Source organism: Ursus maritimus, unplaced genomic scaffold (assembly GCF_017311325.1).
Source record: "Ursus maritimus isolate PB19 unplaced genomic scaffold, ASM1731132v1 scaffold_25, whole genome shotgun sequence".
Classification (NCBI taxonomy): domain Eukaryota; kingdom Metazoa; phylum Chordata; class Mammalia; order Carnivora; family Ursidae; genus Ursus; species Ursus maritimus.
In genome coordinates, this window is record NW_024425008.1 from 27297466 (window position 1) to 27318371 (window position 20906).

Here is a 20906-nt window from a genome sequence, read left to right on the forward strand (position 1 = left end):
CCGGGTGCTCCTCGCAGGGATGAGCCAGGCGGGGGTGCGCGAGATGGGAGGCGAAGGAAGGGACCCGTGGAGCCCCCAGCCAGGTGTGAGCCAGTGGACACCGTGACCTTCCCCCGGCCTGCAGAGGAGTGTGGCTGTGTCCTTCTGAGGGGGAAGGACACTCTGGCTCCCACCCGCATCTGTCAGTGCTTATCTGGCTCTGTGCGGGGGGCTGCCTGAGCTTGGTACAGCTGGGAGAATGGATGCCTTCAAGTGCATCAGGGGGAAATGACCAGTCATTTATCTCGTTCCTGCAGTGTCAGAGCCCGCAGCCATCCATCCTGGAGGCTTGCAACAGCAGCTTCTTCAGTTCTTGTTGGCCTCGGGAGCAGCAGAGCCGGGGAGAGGTGGGCAGGCCCCGCCAGCCCCCCGCTTCATGCCGCGACTGTTCGTGCCCCCTTTGCCTTCCTGGCAGTCTGGGGGACCGAGCCGGGGCTGTCTCAGCCCTGCTTGCAGCCTGCAGGGCTCCGGGAGCTGGGGCTGGACGAGGACACAGGTGGCAGGTGGGAATGGGCAGGGCAGCGAGTCTCCATGGTCACGGCCGCTGTCCCACCCGGCGGCACCACGTTTAGAGCATGGGTCATCAGCCCGAGGAACCGTCCTGTTGCGCGTTGCCCGCTCCCTGGTGTCTCTCCCCACTGGGAGGTACAGGACACACTTTGAGGGCAGGGACCCACCCGTTTCTTCATCTGTCTCCCCGGTGCCCAACAACAGGCTTGGCACACAGCAGGTGAAGGGTAACGATTTATGAAAGGGATGGAGGAGAGAAAGGGTGCCCAGGTTTTGGTCTCAGCCTTGGAGAACACGGTGTATCTCTCAGCATGCCCGTTTCACAGATGAGGGAGACTGAGCCGAGAGAAGCCCACGGCAGTTGACTTGGGCTTCCTGTCCGGTTCCCAGCCTGGCCTGTGGGGCCTGTGCCAGGTTTGCCATCTTGCCTCTCTCCGATTTTAGGTCGTAGGGGCCTTCGCTGTGCCCTACAGCTGTGCTCCGCAGAAGAAATTGCACCAAAGGGTCCCAAGGCCTGGGTTCAAGTCCAGACCCCTCCACCCACTGGCTGTGCGATTTGGGGCAGTTACATAAGAACTCTGGCCTTGGTTCTTCGTCTGTGAAAGGCGGACCCTGGCAGCTGCTTTGTTCACATCCTAGGGCCGTTTTGAGAGTCCTGAGGGAGGGTGCATCTGGAGGGCTTCCACGGCGACACTGTCTCTGTGCTGCGCTGCTGGGTGGGTGGCGGGGGTCTCGGCTAACGCTGCGTCTGTCCCCTGCCCAGTGATGTGCCTGTTGCTTGAGGAGCGCGTGCTGTCTGGCCTGGAATGGCACTGCGTTCTTCCTCTGAGTCTTTAAAACCCCAAGTCTGGAACCTTCTACACCGAGGAGAAAAGACCTGGCATTTGGCTGTGGGATCCACTTCTACCAGACCCACAGCTTGCAGAAGTCACCCCTTGTGTCCCAGAACTCTGGCATCCGTTGCCCAGGGCACAGAGGTCAACTTGGAAGGCTTCCTCCCCACTTTTACCAACACCTGTCATCCCATGGTGTGCTAGGCCAGGCCTGTGTGACTGGCTCTTTTCTCCTGCCCATGGCCTAGGCTGGTCTACTTTCTTCTGGAAAGCCCTTCCTCTGTGGACTTGCTCTGGTGTGGCCCCATACCTCTGCCCCTCATTGCTGGGCACCCGACCTCCACACCTGCCCTCTATCCTGGTTCACGGTGTGGGGATGCCCCCTGCTCAGGGGCCAGGGGACTGCTCCCAATACATACTGCTCCCTGGATGTATCTGGAAACCAGGGTGTGAGTGCCATGAAGACAGGCCTCATGTGGGTCACGCACAGCCCTGTCCTAGGTACTCAGCTCACTGGTGGGGCCCCACACAGATTGCGGTAACTCCCAACTGCTCTCCCCACTCTGCCTTTCCTCCTTCAGTTATTTTCAGAGTGATCGTCTTAAAATACAGGCAGCATCATGTCACTCTTTGCTCGAAACTTCCGGTGGCTTCTGATCACACTCACAGTAGCAGACCACCTCCTTTCAGTGGCCTGCATGGCCCTTCAAGGCCCCTGTGACTCTGGATTGGTCTCCTACTCTCCCCCCGGCTCACTGTGTTCCAGGCAGATGGGCCCCGGCTTCGGGCCATTGTGCTGATGGCTCCTTGGCCCAGAACATCCTTTCTTAGATGTCAGCGTGCCCCCCTCCCCCCTCCTCAGGTTTGTGTTTCACTGGCCACATTTCAAGGTGCAGCCACCTTCCCACTTCCCCCGATACCCAGCATCCCCTCCTCTGCTCTGTTTTCCCCCAACGTACTGATTATCATCTGTTGTGCTATAGGTCTCACTCATTTATTTTAGGTATTGTCCCCCCACCCACACTAGAATACAGTTTCTATGAGGGCAGGACCTTTCCTCTCTTGTTCACAGCTGTATCCTCAGCACCTAGATTACAACCTGGTACACAGTACGTGCTCAGTAATGATTTGTCCAATGCATGAATAAGGCAGAGCATTTTCCACGTGGTTCTGCCATGATTTCCAAATCGGCAGGACAGCGCCTACCCTGGACCTGAAGCAGGGCCGGCCTGTGGCCTTCGAGCTGGGTCTCGTCCTCGGCCTCTTCTGTCCTCAGCACAGGTCTGGACTCGGCCTCTTTGCTGCCGCTCTCCCCGGGCCCGCGACCCGGCTGGGGGAAGCCGGGCCACGCCGCTTCCCATGGTTGAGAGGATCCGAGGGTGAGGAGTTTGCTGGGAAGAGGCACCACTTTGGAGGTAGAAGGGAGGCGGCTCACATTGCTTGAACATCAGGCCCCTGTGCAGACGCTCTGTGTCCCTTGTCTCCATTGGCCCCACAGCAGCGCTGGGAAGTGGACTTCGATCCCTTAGTTTTGCAGATAGAGCGATCAAGGCCCAGTGGGTGGTGTAGGACCTAGAGTTGAGCTTTCACTCCAGAGCGGCTCTTGCACTTTCTGGTAATCTGTACTCCCTTGAACACAAGGGAGATATCACCCCTCCATGCGCCGCCGCCATCCTTCCCTCCCCCCACCACCCTGCTAAGCTGCATTGACCTGGTCTGCTACCCAGCCCAGTGGTGAGCTTTCTTTGTCCGTGTGGGTGTTTTTCCGGGTCTCAGAGGTCGGGAGCCACTTCTCTGAGGGGCTCACCCCTGGGCGCTGTGCATGAAGACCCATCCTTGCATGTTGGCTTGGCTGTGAGTGGATAGGCACAGCAGGGAGTGGGGGGCCGAGGCCGTATGGGGAAACAACCAGCCCTCCTGTTGTGTGGATATCCCGGGATTCTAAAACAGGTGGTAACAAGGGCCTGCAGGGTGCAGCCTGGGTGATGGGTCCTCAACGTGAACCTCATCTATTTTGAGCTTCGTGAATCACAAAACAGGGAGTCAAATGCAGCCAAGAAAATGGCACCCCTGAGGAATGAGCAGATGGATTCCTGGGCCTGCCCCCATCTCAGGAAATCAGGGCTTTGGTCTGTCCCCCACCCCAACCTCTTCCCCCGTGGGGTGAGAGATAACAACATCCATCCCCCATTCTTTCTCCCCATGAGTCTGAGAGTCTGATGGGGATAAATGAATTAACGATTCTTAAGCTCCTTGCTTCTTGGTGTAAGTTGATGTATAAATCCAAGGAAATAGGATGAGCTTAACTCCTTACAATAATCAGCACTCAGAAGAGGAAACTGCACATTTGTATTTTTAAAGAAAAACTAGAGGCAGGTGAAAAAAAAAATCTGAGCACTCCTGAGGTAGCAGGAGGATTGTCTGCCATTGTCTGTGGGGTCTCTCCCTCCCTTTCGCACCGTTTCTGTCTCCAGACCCCCTGCGTCAAGAGAGCCTGTGATGGATGGACGGATGGCTGTGCCTTGTCGGGGTGTTTCACCACTATTTCCCTTGGGGCAGACTGTCTGTTTCAGAGCACAGCCTCCCGAAAGATGGTATCTCTTGCAAACTCGACAGCTAACAGCTCCTCTCTTTGTATATTTCCCCAAAGAAGAACTGTCTTAATCTGTTTTTTATATGGCATATTTTATTATAATCCATATATGACTTGCAGGTTCCCAGTCCTCCACCCTGAGCCAAAAAACGCATGAAGAGTCAGAGGCTCCGTGAGCCTGTGACATCCAGGCGTTTGCATTTTTAAATGGCCTGGGATTTAATTACTCACTGCGTTCCCATGTTGCACTTTCGGGCTCATCTCGCCTGCATCCTGTTAATGAGCTCAGTGGCTCCAACAACCCAGTGGAAGCTTTGCTTGCAGTGTGTTGGGTGGCAGGCTTGGGGCACCTGTGTCAGAAGCCTGTGGCTTTGGTTTCCACCCGAGACGATGGCTGCCCTGTCCACAGCCCTAGATAGAAGCCACTGCTCTTCTCTGACATTTTTTTTCTTTAATTCATACATTTCTTTCCTTCCTTCTTCTTCTTCTTCTTTTTTTTAAAAAGACTTTCTATGCTTCAATCCTTGTTTGTCTAAGAGGTTTTTTCTTATTTGGAAACCGATTTGCTTCGGTTTGCACAGAAGCTGTCTCTGGTGTGATGGATCGTGCTGGAAGTCACCCAAGGAGTATCTCTGTTCCCAATTAGAAGTGGAGGTAGAGCTGCTTACGGGGGCCCAGGGAGGCGGCTGGCTTGGGTGACAGCTGCTGCCGCTCTGGAGAGAATAACGATCCGTGGGTTTGTATCCTTGTGTATAAAATCAGGCTAATTTAAAGATGAATTATGTGTGGGTTTTGGACCATTTTCTTTTAATGCTAAATGTCTGATGGCTCTTGTCAGGTGATGTGGTCCCCAAATTTGTGTGAGGGTCAAAATGAGTACACTTAGAAAGAATGACTAAATCCTACGTCTAGATGGACTGTATTAGAATAAAACAATCAGTGCAGTCCCTAAGGGCTCAACAGGGAGCGTGCCTAGGATGTACGTTGTGCAAGAGCTTGGACTTGGTACCCTGTTTTTCCCTTCACTCGGGGACCTCCTGTGGTCAGGGGCCAGGGAATGTACCCTCTGCTGGTTTGTTGGGAGGGCACCGGTTAGCCTGTCATTCTGACCTTGCAAGCCTTACCCAGAGTGCTCTGAAACCAGGGTTTGCCAGTGGTCAGCTAGAACGCTGTCCCGGAAGGGTACTCCGCTGGGTATGAAGAAGGCAACATTAAGAACCATATTTAATGTCCTTCCATTTTTTTGGGGAAACAAAATCATAGTACACGTTACTTAAGGGTAGAAACCTGCACTAATATGGTAGCCGTAACCACATGTGGCCGTGGAACACTTGAAATACGGCTAATCTGAATTGAGAGGTGCTGTAAGTATAAAATAAACACCAGATTTTTGAAGACTCAATGCAAATCAAAGAATGCAAAATATTGAATTAATTTTCTTATATTCGTTACATGTGGAGATGATAATGTTTTGGATATAGTGGGTTAGAAAAAATATATTAAAATTAATCGCACCTGTTGCTCTTTTTTAAAATGTGGCTGCTGGAAAGCTTAAAATTATGTAAATTATGTGGCTTGCATGATATTTCTATTGGACAGGGCTGCTGTCCCATTAAAATTAGGATCATTCTAACTTCGGCACTAATAAATTGTAGCATTTATAGGGCACTTGGACCATCCCAGACTCTTTACATATATGATCTAATTTTGAATTACAAGTTTTGAAGAGAAAAACCAAAACCCAAACAAAAATTGATATGCTTCATTTTCCACTCCGTTTCCGTGCTTCCATGCTGACTTTTTGGGGAATCTTTCAGGGTTTCTTTATTACCTTGTTTTAGTTTCACACCAACACTACGGAATATTGTGATCATCCTCACTTAACATGTAAGGGAACAGAGACTCAGAGGTCTAAGGCACTAGCCCGTGGTCCTTTCATTAATACATGGCCGGGCTAGAGCATGACTCCAGGGCTGTCTGGGCAGCACTTCTAGGAGCCAATCAAATGCTGTGGTAATTAGGCAAGGAAAATGCCACGGAGTTTCTCCATGACCCTGGGAAGGGCTCCTTATCTTTCTGTGCTACACTTTCCTCCCCGGGGGACTGGACTCTAGATGCTACTGGAAGTCCCTTCTGGCTCTTTGTGCATGGGGAGTCCATCTCACTGTTCCCGGTTTGGTTCTTTTATCTCTCTTGGTGCTTCAACTGTGCCCGTTTGGTAAATGACCAGAGGACCAAGAGAGTAGACTGAATTATGGGAAAACAGGATGGAGGACTATTTAGCGGGGGAGGAAGGAGAAGTAGGAGGAGGAGGAGGAGGAAGTTCACAGTGGAGGGAAAGTTCCGTGTGGGGTCAACACTGTGGCAGAAGGGGTGAACACTACGTGGGGACGTTCATACACAGCAGAGCCCAGAGCCATGACACCAACCTGCCCTCAGCCGCAGCAAAGAGCTGTCTTTTATCTTGAAATATGAAAACTGTGGAGAGAGCGTGGGGATGCCGTGGAAATGCACAAAGGTTTGGAAAAGGACTTTTCGAGGAAAAACCAAAGAGAAAAAAAGCGACGTCTGTACAAGCTCGAAAGTATGTCAATGGGTGGTGGGGGCAGATTGGGGTCAGGGCTGGGCTTCGCCCCCAGACAGCTATGTGATATTAAGCAAGTTCTACACTTCACCAAGGGCATCGTCCTTCTCTGTGAAATGGGATAGTAACTGTGCTCGCCTCTTGGGGGGCGGTGGGATTAAGCAGCCCGCAGAAATAGCAGCCGCCGCATTTTGAACGTTCAGTGTGTGCCGAGCACCCCGCAGGTACGCCAGCACCGCAGGGCCCCCTGGGGCTCAGCCCGGCCCGCACGCTGCTAAGAAGGGTGATGCTGATCTTAATGGCATCCAGGAAAGATCGTTGGGCTGCATTCTTGTGCTGCTGTGTGGCTTCCAGTGAAGTTACTGAACTTCTCTGAGCCTCAGGTCCCACTTTTATAAAATGACATGATTAAAGCAGATGATCTGTAGGGCTTTTTTCAGCTCTAAAATGCTGTGTGATTCTGGAAATAGGATTTAGGTAGTGTTGAGAGGCTAAAGGGAATACTAAGATATCAACTTCAAATGTATATATGTGATTATCGTGAAGTTTAAAGGATGGTGACCAGCTGTTCTCTCCTGACTGAGGATGGGACATGAGGCAACACGCTTTAATTGTTTTATATTAGACGTTCGGAAGCCTTTTTTTTGACTTGGGAGAAGGAGTAATATGTCATCAGAGCAGGCTCTGGAGTTGCACGCTCTGAACTCATTAAAGCAGGCAGTGGACTGTTTTCCTGACACTCAGCTTCCATGTAACTTCATCGCCTAGGCCTTCCCTGACCCCCTGATCTAAGGCAAACCCCCACTGTAGTCTCCGTTCACCTTGCACTCTGTTGTTTTCCTCCATCGCCCTTAGGACAATGTGTCGTTATTTTATGTTGTATGCAGTGTTTAATGTCTGACTCTCCAGATTTTAAGCCACCTGCGGGCCAGGACTGTGTTTACCTGGTGCACTTCCTGGGTGCCTAGCTGTAGCAGAGTGGTTCTCTGTAAATATTTCTCGAATGAATTGGTGTGTGGATGAGTTTCAGGGTGGTTGATTTGGTGATAGTATTTCTCGATGGAGGTGGATCTTCTGCTTGCCTTCTTCGGTAAGAGAAATCCCAGACGTTGTTGTCTCTCCAGGGACTTTAGATACTGTTTCTCCCTCCCGCCATCTTCTTCTGGGGACTGGTCACTTGCAGGTGTGGATTTCTTCAGTTTTAACGAGATACCCTAGTGTCTCTTTCTTGTGGACTGGCCGGCCTTCATCTGGTTCTGAGGAGATGGAAGGGGTCGGTAGATTTCTGTGTGAGTCAGAATAAAGCCCAGCAGAGCAGGCTGGACTGTGCTGGTGATTTCCATTTCTGCCCTGTCCCCCCACCCTCCACCCCATCCACTCTTCATCCTGTGGCAGGAAGCTGACCTTGCTGTGCTGTGTCAATGAGACTCCCTTGCCCTCTGGTGTCTAGTTGAGGTTGGCTGATGGGAGGGAGAGCAGGAAGACGAGGATGGAAAGAGAGTTTGGGCCATGTGTCTCTTTACCTTGGTTCTCTCTTTCATGAGCTCATTGAGGCTGCAAGCCACAGATCTTTCTGGAGTCTTACAAACACTCTCCCTCTGGCCCTCCAGGAATAGCAGTGGTAGTGATTCCCCACTCTTAACTCTCGGGGGTGCTTCACCTTTCCATGTAGTTCTCTTATTCCTGCCCACACCGCTGTAAATTGTCCCTACACTCAACTGTCAATTCCCCCATACACGTGGGCCGTTCCCTTCCCCTGGCTGTTTTCTAGGGGACCAGTTGCTCGTATTCTTGTATTCATCTTACCTGATAACAGGATAGGGGCCATGCATCTAATTGCTGGGGGGGGGGTATGAGGTACAGGATCAAAGGAGAGATCGGAGGAATGTTTCATAGCAAATCCAAGTAGGATCACCTATACCTGAGGTTTCTGCTTTTAATTTAACAAAAACAAAAACAATCTTCCTTTGGGTTGAGAGTTTGGGGGGAATCTTGAGAAAGGAGTTCAGCTTCTTTCTCACGTGTCTTTCAGACAGGGCTGACTCTGGCTGCCACTTCTCGGCTGGCCCCATGACCTCAAGCCCCAGGTAACCGACCAAACTCTGACATTTCCAGAAAAAGTGCCCTGCTGTGCAGGCAGTCGGCTCCCAGCTACTGAGCTGGGGCCCACTAGGCATCCGTGCTCCCTCTTCTCTTCCCTTGGCTTTAGTGGTCTTTGTATCCCTTGATGAGAACGGCCTCTTTGGGGTTGAAATAGCTTCTCATGGAACAGCCTGGGGCAGCCAGCATGGCTGAGGGGAGGTCATGGAGTTGCCAGGCGAGGCTTGGGGTAAAGGGAGAGAATACTAAGATTTGAGCTAACATTGCTGTATTGCTGTAGAATTTTCAAAGTATTTTCACGTGAAGAGACATATTTATGCCCCACAAAACGGCTCTGTGGGGGTACAGGCATTGTTATCCTCACTTTGTAGATGCAGAACAGGGCTCTGGGGTCGTTGAGTGCCTTGCTCACTGTCGCTGTCTGTCTGGTGCCCTTGTGCGCTGCCGTCTCTGAGGCTCTGGGCAGGGTTGGGCTCTGTCTCTGGGCCTGCGAGCAGGAGATGGGCAAGCCAGACCCAACTCCAGGGTTCCTGTTCCTCCCAGAGGAGACAGCGCAGGCTGCCTCTAGCCCTACCTGGAGCTCCGGTTCCTGCGTGTCCTCAAGGGCCACCCCCTGTCCCCCCTGGTCCTCCTGTCCCCCCGGCTTCTAATGGCCTGACCCTGCTTCTCTGTCCTTACTTTGCAGAAGTGGAGCTGCCCCTGAAGAAGGATGGCTTCACCTCAGAAAGCACCACCCTGGAAGCCTTGCTCCGTGGAGAGGGTGTGGAGAAGAAGGCGGATGCCAGAGAGGAGGAAAGCATGCAGGAGATACAGGTATTTCCATGCCTGCCGTGGGGTTTGCGTCTGGAATGTGAGCCCTGTGCTTCCGAGAGTCCCACGTGGGCTTGTCTTTTCCCCCCAGACCCCTGTACACGGCTGCGGCTGGGAGCTTTGTGGGTTCCTTTCTGCTGTGACTGGTCCTCCAGAACAAGTTCTCACCCCTCTTTCTCGGGGTCCCATGTAGCCATTCAAAATATATTTTTCTGGCCTGCTGTGTGCCAGGTGCCAGGCTAGGTCCTGGGGACACGATGGGGAGCAAAACCGACGGAGTCCTCACCCCGGGGGAGAGGACAGTCCATAGTTCAGGCTTGAAACCTCGGGGTCGGCTACACCAGCTTGAGCCCAGCGAGCCACTGCCTTCCTCACACCCCTTCCTCACACCCCGTCCTCACACCCTGTCCTCAGCGCTGCCCTCTCCTCCTCCAAGGCCAGTGTAGGAGTCACCCTCCAGGCGGGGCTGGTGGCTCTGGTCCCCGCTGGTTTCCTGCCCTCTGTTCCCGGCACTACTGAGGCTCTCGCTACTCACAAGCGTAAGGGTGCGCTCTGACGGGTTTGGATTGATTCGTCTTGAATCTCTGTTGTCGAATACAATGGTTGGCATGGCGTACTGTAGTAATATTAATTAATATAAATATTAAACAATAGTATTAATAATTAAATACGATTCAATTATTAAAATCAAATTACATTGATAGTAACTGTATATTTTATTACACTTTATATTTTATGTGATACATATCACGTATTACATATTTATTAATTGCATATCCAACGTAATGTTTAGTATTTGCATATTCATTTATTGACAGTATAATTAAAGTAATAACAGTTACGTTTCTGGTTTGCTTCATGAGTGCCATCGGTGCATTCCATTGAGTCAGGGGCCATGTGGTTGTGCTCCCGTTGTCCCCTTGGGGCCTTGCACGTGCCCGGCAGAGCCGAGTCTCAATAAAGATGTAGGATGAAGCGCGAACTGGCCTCCTTCTCCGCCATCACTGTGTGCAGACGAGCGCTCAGGTCCTTTCCGTGTCACAACATGGCTAATATCGGTTGTCTCCGCTCCCCAGAGCTACGGCCCTCGCGAAGGTCCTTAATTGCTGTGACCTCCATGTGCCGGGTGCACCTTGGAGTCATCTGCCACTCCCGTCTTTCTGTCGCACCCAGCGTCCGGTTCCTCCCGCCAACTGTGCCCACAACCCAAATCCAGAGCACAGGCTCCTCTTACCGTGTCCCCCCGCGACTGCCCCGGTCCCGGCCACTGTCATCTCTTGTCTGAATGGCTGCAATTGCTTTCTAAACGGTGTCCCTGCCGATGGCTGAGAGGGAGCCCTTTAGACCTAAGTCGGATCCTGTTTTTCCTGTGCGCCAAACCCGACATAGGTCTTGTTCCCCTAGAATAAAAGTCAAGGCCCTGTGACCTCTCTGACCCCGTTGCTGGGCCTCTCCCTTGCTCATCTTGCTGCAGGCCCACTGACCTCATTTTGTTCCTTCTTGAACACACCAGGTGCTCTGTTGCCTCGGGGTTTTGCTCGGCCTGTTTCCTCTGCCTGCAGGGTCCTTGCCCCAGACATCAGCTGGGCCCTCACCCTCATCTTCTTCAATTTGTGTCTCTTCCTCTCTATGACGTTGACCCTGACCCTGACCCTGTGTGTACCACCGCTTCCTGTGCCCTCCCCGCCCTCCAGATCCCCTGATTCCCTTACTCTGCTTTCCTTTGCTTTTTCTTTTTTCCCATGGCTTTGATCGCTAACAGACTTCGTAATTTGCTGATTTATTATGTTACTGTGTATTTTCTGTTTTCTTCCAATGGGATGTAAACTCAAGGGTGGGATGCTTTGCCTTGCTCACTAACATATCTGAAGCAGGCCAACAGTGCCCAGCGCACAGTAGGTGCACAGTAAGTGTCTGTTGAAGGGATGTACGAGTGACCGGATTCCTGGGAGTCGCCGCGTATGGCAGTCCGTTCCTGCTCCGACATGTCCCACTGTGCTAGCTGATCTTTCGTCCTGAAAGAGAGCTCTGCTTGTGCCAGATCCCTGTTGAAAAAACTTAGCTGGAACACTTGTATCCTACTTGGTAAATCCAAAATGGTGAGAGCGATCTTCTTGGGCCTCCTCTCTGCTCCTAACCTAGTTTTCGGGCTTCTTTTCTCCCACTTCTGTGCTCCCTCTGTTCTTCAGTCTTCTCTCCTCTGTGCCTGTGGTCGTGCCATGTCCTCTACCTGTGGAACTTTTCTTCTACTCTACGTGCGCAAATTCCCCCATCGTCAGGCTCAGCCCCAATGCCACCCTCCCCAGGAAGCCTTTCTTGATCATCCCAGAGCCAGAGGGATCCTTTTTGTCACTGGCATTTAGGCTGCCTCATCCTTTCTTCTTTCGTTCTTTATTTTTTTCTGTTCATGTCCCTTCCCCTCCTTCCCCCCAGTTTTTGGACTATTCAGGTCTTTGAAGTTAAGGTGTGTCACATCTGTATTGTGTAGTTAGTGTCATTTCACTGAATCAGTGGATGGGACAGAACCATTGCCCAGAAGCCCTGACACTCTAGTGACAGGTAACCTCTTAACCCTTTCAAGCTGGTGGTGGGTTCGAGGTCCTCTCAAGCAGCATTGGGCCAATGTACGGGCCATCACTATGGAATCATCACCATCACCATCACCCCTGACGTAAAACAGAACATCTACTACGTGCAGAGCATGGGTCTGCCATCTTCCGTGCTAGAAACTGAAACCAGGGCTATAAGCCAAACGAGTTCACGTGTTCTTATCAGCTTTGGTTATTAAAGTACATATGTAGTAAATGGATTATATTTGTTCATTTTTTCATTCACTCATTCAACCACAGTTTATTAGAGTGTCTCCTCTGAGCACGTACTGTGCTAGTTTCTGGGGAGACAGAGAAACCAAGAGAGAGCAGTCCCATCTGTTGATACTTGTATTCTGGTATGACATACAGACAGAAAACAAGTACACAAAGGAAATAATTGCATTTCAGGATAAATGACCATGAAAAGAACAGAGTATGAGGATTCAGTATAAGAGGAGGGACAGATTCTAGGGAGTGTCCTAAGGGAGGTAAGGGATTTAACCTCAGTCCTAAGAGATGAGAAGGAGCAAGCAAAGTGAGGATGTGGGGAAGAGCTTTCTGAGCAGAGGAACAGTGTGCTTGAAGGCCTTGAGATAGGTCTGAGCTTGTGGTTTTGAAAGAACAGACAGAAGATGCAGAACTCATACAACTCAATTAACAAAACATCAAACGATTCAATTACAAAATGGGCAGAGGACCCGAACAGACATTTTTCCAAAGAAGACACGCAGATGGCCACCAGGCACGTGAAAAGATGCTCAACATCACTCATCATCAAGGAGATGCGAATCAAACCACAGCGAGGTCACCCCACACCTGTCAGGGTGGCTGTTATCAAAAGACAAGAAATAGCGAGTGTTGGTGAGCATGTGGAGAAAAGAAACCCTCGTGCACGGGTGGTGAGAATGTAAACTGGTGCAGTGACTTTGGAAAATGTATGGAGGTTCCTCAGAAAATTAAAATGGAACCATCATATGACCTACAAGTCTACTTCCAGGTATCTATCTGAAGAAAATGAAAACACTAGTTCAAAAAGATACGCACCCTTATGTTTGCTGCAGCATTATTTCCAATAGCTAAGGCATGGAAACAATCTAAATGTCCATCTGGATGGGTGGATGGATGAAGAAGATGTGGTACATACACGCAATGGAATACTACTTAGCCATTAAAAAGAATGAAGTCTTACCATTTGCGACAACATGGATGGCCCTTGAGGACATTATGTTAAGTGAAATAAATCGGAAAAAGTCAAAAACCACATGGTTTAGCTTATATATAGAATCTAAGAAACCAAACCAAACCCAGACTTATAGATACAGAGAACAGATTGATGTTGCCGGAGAGGAGGGGGGGTTGGGAGGGTGTGAAGTGGATGAAGGGGACTAAGAAGTACAAACTTCTGGTTATAAAGTAAGTCAGGGGGTGTAATGTACAGCATGTGGAATGTAGTCAATAACATTGTATTAATTTTGTAGGGTGACAGATGGTAACTAGACTCACTGTGGTGACCATTTCGCAATGCCTATAAATGTCAAATCACTGTGTCGTTCACCTGAAACTAATGTAATATTGCATGTCAATTATACATCAATAAATAAAAAGAAAAAGAAAAAAAGGGAAAAAAGAAAGAAGGCTAGAGCAGAGTGCCAGGGAGAGAAGGGCCTAGGATGGAGTGGGAGGGTTGGGCTGCGTCCAACCGCTTCAGCCTCTCAGGACATGGAGGAGGCACTTGATTTCATGGTGATGAAGAAGGAAGCCATTTTAACTAGGGCAGCGAATTCATGTTTCCTCAAGATCCCTCTGGCTGCTGCCTGGAAAAGAGACTGGACGCAGGGCCGACGGAAGAAGGAGGGAAATCAGAAGGTTTTTACAGTGTTCCAGGCTAGAGATAATGGAGTCTTTTAAAGGCATTCCTTCTTCTTTTTTAAACACAACCACAAACAATTGTTATCATCACTGTAAAGACTGTTTAGAGTAACAGGGAGAAAAGTTATTTTAAAATGTGTTTATTTTCCAGATAGTGTCCTTGGACAGGGAATGCAAGTATGTTAGTGGGGGTCAGCTGCATCTTAGTTGGACCCCTGCCCTTCACTCCTCTGCACAGGACCCCCCCTCTGCTTCCTGAGTCCTGAAGGCATGCTTTGTTTGTTAGGAGCTCCTGGCTCCTCCCTGGTTATGTAGAGAGGCTTCTGGGTGTCAGAGCCACGTTGTCGCAGGAAATACAAACACACTGGGGAGGCTGCTGTCACATCGGGGCACAGACTAGGGGTTCTCAAGATGCAGGGAGACCAATGGGAAAGGGAAGGAGAAGTCTGTTTACTTCCGGACATTGAGGCCATGTGGCGGGCACTGCTGGAGACCAGCTCAGCTGCCTTCACCAGGTTTTCCCTCCCAACCCGGGGTCCATGTTGCAGGTCATAAATACCTGCATGATAAAAATGAGAGTGGAGTCAGATTGTACGACATGCCAGAAGCCAGGACCTTTAAATTCAAGGCCCTTGGAACTCACCGTGATTAAATGACTTCAAGACCCAGAAGTTGGCGAGACAGCTGTTTGAACAGCGACAACAGTCATAACAACAACACCTCATCTTTATACTGCATCTTTTCAATGAAGTCTGCAGGTGTTTGACTTGTCATTATCTTGCCTGACTTTCTTTAAATGATTTTTATTATATTATGTTAGTCACCATACAGTACATCCCCGGTTTCCGATGTAAGGCTCAATGATTCATTAGTTGTGTATAACACCCAGTGCACCATGCAATACGTGCCCTCCTTACTACCCATCACCGGTCTATCCCATTCCCCCACCCCCCTCCCCTCTGAAGTCCTCAGTTTGTTTCTCATAGTCCATAGTCTCTCATGTTTCATTCCCCCTTCTGATTACCCCCCCTTTCTTTATCCCTTTCTTCCCCTACCGATCATCCTAGTTCTTATGTTCCATAGATGAGAGAAATCATATGATAGTTGTCTTTCTCTGCTATCTTGCCTGACTTTCACTTGTGTCCCCACCTATGGTTCAGGAAGCCAAGATGCAGAGAGCCTAGGTGGCTTGATGGGGATCTGGGCCAACGTTTCCTCGCTATGGGCCAGAGGGCATGTTTAGAAGACAGCACTAATCTGTTAGATGGTTGTGGTCAGCGCAGAGACCCCCGAGTGCTGTCAGCTGATGGCTTCCCAAGGAAGCCTAGTAGAGAAGCTGGAGGGGAAGGACTTGTAATCAGCAGTGTCCTGACTCCCGTGATTAGGAGAGAACTCTGACAAGAAGGCATGGGAGATGGTCCCTGGAAACTCACCCCTGGGCTTTCTGCTTGGAGGACAGGCCAGAGGTGTTGTCTGGGAGGCCACTTGAACAGTGATGATGATACCACATGTCAGTACAGCGTGTGCTGCTTCTAAGCCTTTTCATAGCTTGTGTCATTGTCACCCTGTCACAAGTGTGGGTGGATGCTGATGCTGTTATCCTGTATAATACAGTGCCTGCCCTCCTTTCTAGCCTCTTCTTATGCAGGTCTCTCACTGAGTCACTGAGCTCTAGTCACCCTGGCCTCTTTCGGCAATATGGACAAGCCATGTTCGTTTCCCTCCTTGCTCATGCTGTTCCCTCTGCCTAGAATACTCCCTGCCTGCCCTTGGTCCCCATTCCCAAGGCTAGTCTTTGCTCATCCTTCACATCTCAACTCACTTAGGTCACATCCTCAGGGAAGCCTTTCCTAACCCTCAGATTAGGTAAAATGCCCTCTAATAGCCTCTCGGAGCAGCTTGCACTTGGCTGTCACTGTTTATGGCAGTTGTAACTATATGGACTTGGGTGTTATTTGAATCTGTCCTCCCTTCACTATACTGTAGAGTCCTGTAGGGCAAGGACTGTAGTCGTTCTGGGGCTTGTCTAGCACAGTGCCTGTCATATAGTCAGCACTGACCCAATGTTTGTTGATTGAATGAATACATGAATTCCTATTTTATAATTGGGGAAACGGAAGCATGAAGAGAGGATGACTCCCCCGAGGTTGCCCAATGAGGCCATAAAGAAGCTCCTACGGCTCCTGACATCGAGTCCCGTGAGCTCCATGGCCCTTCGCCTTATCCCACTTTCAGTCTGGGGAGCTGGGTCCTCTGCCACAACCTTTCATTTCCCTCTTAAACCTAAAGGTACACACTTTACCTGCCCTGCCCTCCCCGCAAAGGGAGTGAAGTGTACAGGTCCCTGCAGGAAGGGTCTAGCTTACAATCTTCAGACACATGGCTGAGAAACGACCAGGAAACTCTGACCTGATGAACCTGACTTGACTTTGGCCATGGAGTCACCGTATGACCTCAGGCAATTAAGACTGTTTTTCGCCTCAGTTTATTCACCTGTAAAATGGAAATTGGATTCTCGGCTGCTGTGTGAATCACAGACCTGTTGGAGAGAGATGATTAAATTCATGATCTTTAAGCTTCATTACAACTAATGTGCTGTAATGAAAATCCATTTTTCTTTTAAAAAAACAATGGATGATTAAGAACAACACATTAATGTCAAATTCTGGTCAGATGAACAGGAAGTTACTCGTTTTCATCAAACAGGGCAGGGTTCCAGAATGGCAGAGAAAGGAGGAACGTATTTTCATATTTAGGAACAAAAGAAAAATTACATTAAAAAAGTAAGTTTTGAAAAACATCTTGGGTCCACATAGAAAAGCGCCCCTTCCAGAATATTCTCTTTTTAGAAAATGTTTTTTGGGTAAAAAGAGTTGAAAAAAGTCAGTGTTCTGGGAGGATTAGGCTGGACGGGGCCCAGGGGTTTGAGAGAGTTGTTACCGCCAAGAGCTCAGACTCTGGGCAGCCTTTCCGAGGCCCTGCTTCCCCAGCAATGGCAGCGTCTTCACTTTGCTAGAACACAACAGAACAGACCTCCCGCCCCTCCCTCAAATTACCCTCTGATGGCTTCCTCCTTTGCATTTTTTTTCTCAGCCCTTCTGTGTATTTTCTTGTCATTTCAGAGGGTTTTGGAAAATGATGAAAATGTGGAAGAAGGAAATGAAGAAGAAGATTTAGAAGAGGATATTCCCAAGCGCAAGAATAGGACCAGAGGACGGGTAAGCCGGGGACGCCATGAGGGGGGAAGAGTTAAGGGAGGCTGAGACCGGGAGAACAGCTGGGCCCTAGACCCAAAGTCCCACCACATAGTCTCTCACGTCCATGGTCTCCCTTGAAGAGTACTCAGAGAGGAAGCACTCCAGAAGAGCCCTGATCCCAGGTGATAGCCTGTAAGAGTTCAGAGCTGGCCGGAGGGAGAGGAGGAGGGAGAGGGTGCCCTGAGGGGACAGTGAGGGTCCTGGGAGGATTGGGGTGGGGTCCCAGGAGGGTGGAGGAGGAGGAGAATGTGACTGTTGTACCCATTGCTTGGTCTTACAAGAAGGCTGCGTTTTCCTATCCCTGGGGCTGCCCCAGAATGACAGGGTCAGGGCACCTGCTTTGGGGTGCGCTTCACTAGGCGGAGTGTAGGATCACTCTGGGAAAGTGTGGGGCCCACGGCTAATGGTTTCCAAGTGGGGGCATGGGCTTTTGGTGTGCGCCCCGGATGTGGCAAGAGGAGGCCAGAAACCTGGGGCGTGGCTGAGGGGAAAGCCATGGTGGAAGGTATACGACTTATGGCAGCAGTCCTTGAGGGGAAGGACCCAAGCCTGGGCAGTGCTCTCAGGCGTGCAGGTTGCTCCTCCGGAGTTTTGGTGGACACCCTCAGGGATCTGCAAGGGCATCTGACAATGATAATGAGGTGGAGAGGGACCTCCAGAGGTCAGCTTGCTTGCCGCCTAGAGAATTAGGATGAGGCCTTCTGGCTCCCTCAGGTTCTCGGCCGGACCCTTACCCCTCTCAGCCACGGGTGCCCTGTGGGTTTGGGTCTGGGGCTAATTGCAGCACGCCTCTCTGTTCCTATGTTTCTTGTGCTTTAGTACCCATCAGAGGCACCAGGCGAGCCTATCCAAATGCAGATTCCACTCCCAGAAGTTCTGATTTAGGAGGTCTAGGGTAGGGTCCAGAAAGCTGTAATAGGAGCAAATTCCCAGGTGACGGGTGTAAGCGGTCCAGTGCTGCCCGCATTGAGCTCGGATGCTCTGACTTGTTGGCAGGGGCTGGCATTTCTCAGACTGGGCAGGGCAGCCCTCTGATCTTGTACGCCTTCTATATGGCCAGCCAGCTTCAGCAAGGAGATCGTTTTATTTGTTCTTGACTCCCACTTTTTGTTGGTGTGTGTATTTAATTTTTGGGAGAATATCTGAAAGGAAGTCCTAGACATTTTATCATTTAACCTGCACATACCTCAATGTAGATCTCTAAAAATAGCGTTCTCATACCCAATAAAAACAACAACTATTGTAATATCTACTCTCCAGTCCCTGATGATCTCCCTGGATTTTCTTAAAAATGCCTTTTTACAGTTGGCTTATTTGAAACTTAAGCCTCTTTTATTCTAGACATACGTCTTCCCTGCTCTACCCCACCATGCACACACATATTTTTTTCTCCATGCTATTTATTTGTTAAAGAACTTGGGTGGTTTGTCTTGAAGAATTCCCCACGTTGGAGATTTGGTGGATGGGTGGTATTTAATGTATCCTCTTTATTTTCTGGAAACTGGTAGTTTGATTAGAGACTTGATTAGACTCAGGTTATTTGTGTATGTGTGTAAATATTTTTTTGGGGGGCAAGGGCCTGTCTCTTGCTGCATCACATAAGGAGGCCGTCGGGAGGTACACATTGTCTAGCTGTCTGCTCTCGGGGTGGCGGGGGGGGGGGGGGGGGGTCCTCTCTCCTTAGAAGGTTCCCCATCAAGGTTTCATCTAGCTGTTTCAGCAGCCGTCGATAATGCCTGGACTCATGACTTCATTGAGGGCCACAAAATAATGAACATCTAATTCCACCAGTAGAGGAAGCTTTAGATTTTCTGGGCCTTTTATGAACTCTAAGAGCTGTGTGCCTCCAGGCCTGCTTCCATCCCGTCCCTCAGCCCAAACCAAAGTTACTCGGGTAGATGGCAAAGAACGGTCCTCTTCACATCTTCTCCGCTCCCAACCTAAATCTAGATGATTAAACTTGGCAGTGCACGGATGTGAGCTGGGTGTCTCCTCTGTAAGGACACGGCAGTGGTGGCAGCAGCCGCTGCACACTCACTGTGTGCTTACTGGACACCAGGCCACGCACAACAAAAGCTACATGTCGAGGGTGACGACTGTGCACTTTGTCCTGTACTCTCGATTTCTGCCCTGTTCCTTACGGCAGCCACTAGCCACAGGTGGCGACCGAGCACTTAAAGTGTTGCCAGTTCAAACTACAATGTGCCGTAAAGGTAAAATACACACCAGATTTCGAAGACTTAGCATGACAAGAATGCAAAGCATCTCATTAATATTTTTTATATTGATTATGTATTGAAATGATAATAGTTTGAATACATTGGGTCGAATAAACTATATTATTAACATTCATTGTACCCGTTTCTCTTTTTACTCTTTTTGAAAACTGTGGTTACCAGAAAATTTAAAATGATGTGTGTGGCTCCCATTATATTCCTATTGGCCAGCACTTCTGGTTTCATTCCCATACTTTGGTATTATTACTCCCAGAGAGATTATGTAATTTGCTCAAGGTCACCTAACCTAGTAAAGAAGAAGTCAGGATTCGAACACAGGTCTGTGCTTTTGTCCTGGAGTCATGCCTGGCCCAGTGCCCATCATGTGGCTAGAGACCAGCTTGTTGAATGAATGACTGAGTCTTGGGAAAGAAAGAAAATACATTTCAACTTTGTAGGAGTTGAGAGAAGGTCTGAACACAGTGAGGGAGCTGGACGGGGCTTAGACTAGCTCAGGGCCTACCCGATGCTGGCCAAGGGCTTTATGTTGTGTAGTGCCACTGTGGACATGTCAGCCATGGTGGGAACCATGGGATGACCTAGAAGGGTGTGAGTGAGCCTGCCTGTGCTGGAATACAAGTGTGAAGCTGCTTCACCCACAGCCTCAATGGAGCTACCCTTTTAAGGGGTGTGTTCAGGCTGCTGCTAGTTCCCAGAGAGCATTTCTGTTGTCAGGACTGACAGGTGGCACCTCCATGTGTGGCCCCTGGACCGGGGATTAGGATCACCTGGGAGCTTGTCAGACATGCAGGACCCTGGACTCCACCCTCGATGGACCAAATTAGAGTCTGCACTTTGACAAGACCCCCAGGTGCTTTGTGCACTCATTGAGGAGGCCAGGGGTAAGGTAGTGAATCCAAGAACAGCCTCTGCCTTGTTTGAACCGTGAATTCAAATCCCAGCTCCACTATTTACTAGACTTTGGGTGAATTACGTAACCTCATCATCTTGATCAAATTATAGAAGTACCCTGGGCCTCAGTTTTTCATCATGAAAATGGGAGTAATAATACCCAGCCGGTTCTGGGTGCTTAATAAAGGCTAGACATCATTTGGAGGGTGCAAAGGGAACAACTCTTGGAGTTTTGACGATGGTCGTACCCTGAGGGGTGAGGGCAATTCACACCCAACAATTAATAATTGTGTCTATGCTAACTTCAGCCCAAGAAGTCCAAGCTCTTTAAAATTCATGAAATTCCTGAAAGTCACCCATGTGAGCATTATCAATCAGTCAATCAATCAATCAGTAGGTATTTATTGATGGCCTGTGATGCAAACTGTAACGTGCCCACGAAGCATGCAGCGGTCTTGTTAACGTGCAGATTCTGGTGCAGTCGGTCTGGGGGGTGGGGGGTACTGAGAGTTTGTCTGGTTAACTAGCTCCCACGGGATGCCGGCGCTGCTGGTCTGAGGGCCATATTTTAAATAGCAAGGATGGTGAGCTA

General features: G+C 49.8%; 1 protein-coding gene across 2 annotated transcripts in view; it reads left to right on the forward strand.

Moving 5' to 3' along the window:
• Window positions 1-20906, forward strand: part of DPF3 (double PHD fingers 3) — a 248676-nt gene that overhangs the window by 127971 nt on the left and 99799 nt on the right. For both annotated transcript variants that reach the window (XR_005837670.1, XM_008703117.2), the window contains exons 4-5: window positions 9345-9472; window positions 17052-17147. Coding sequence is in view for 1 of the 2 variants with exons in the window: in XM_008703117.2 (XP_008701339.2) it covers window positions 9345-9472; window positions 17052-17147 (224 nt within the window). In the remaining variant the exon portion in view is untranslated. The remainder of the gene's footprint in view (window positions 1-9344; window positions 9473-17051; window positions 17148-20906) is intronic.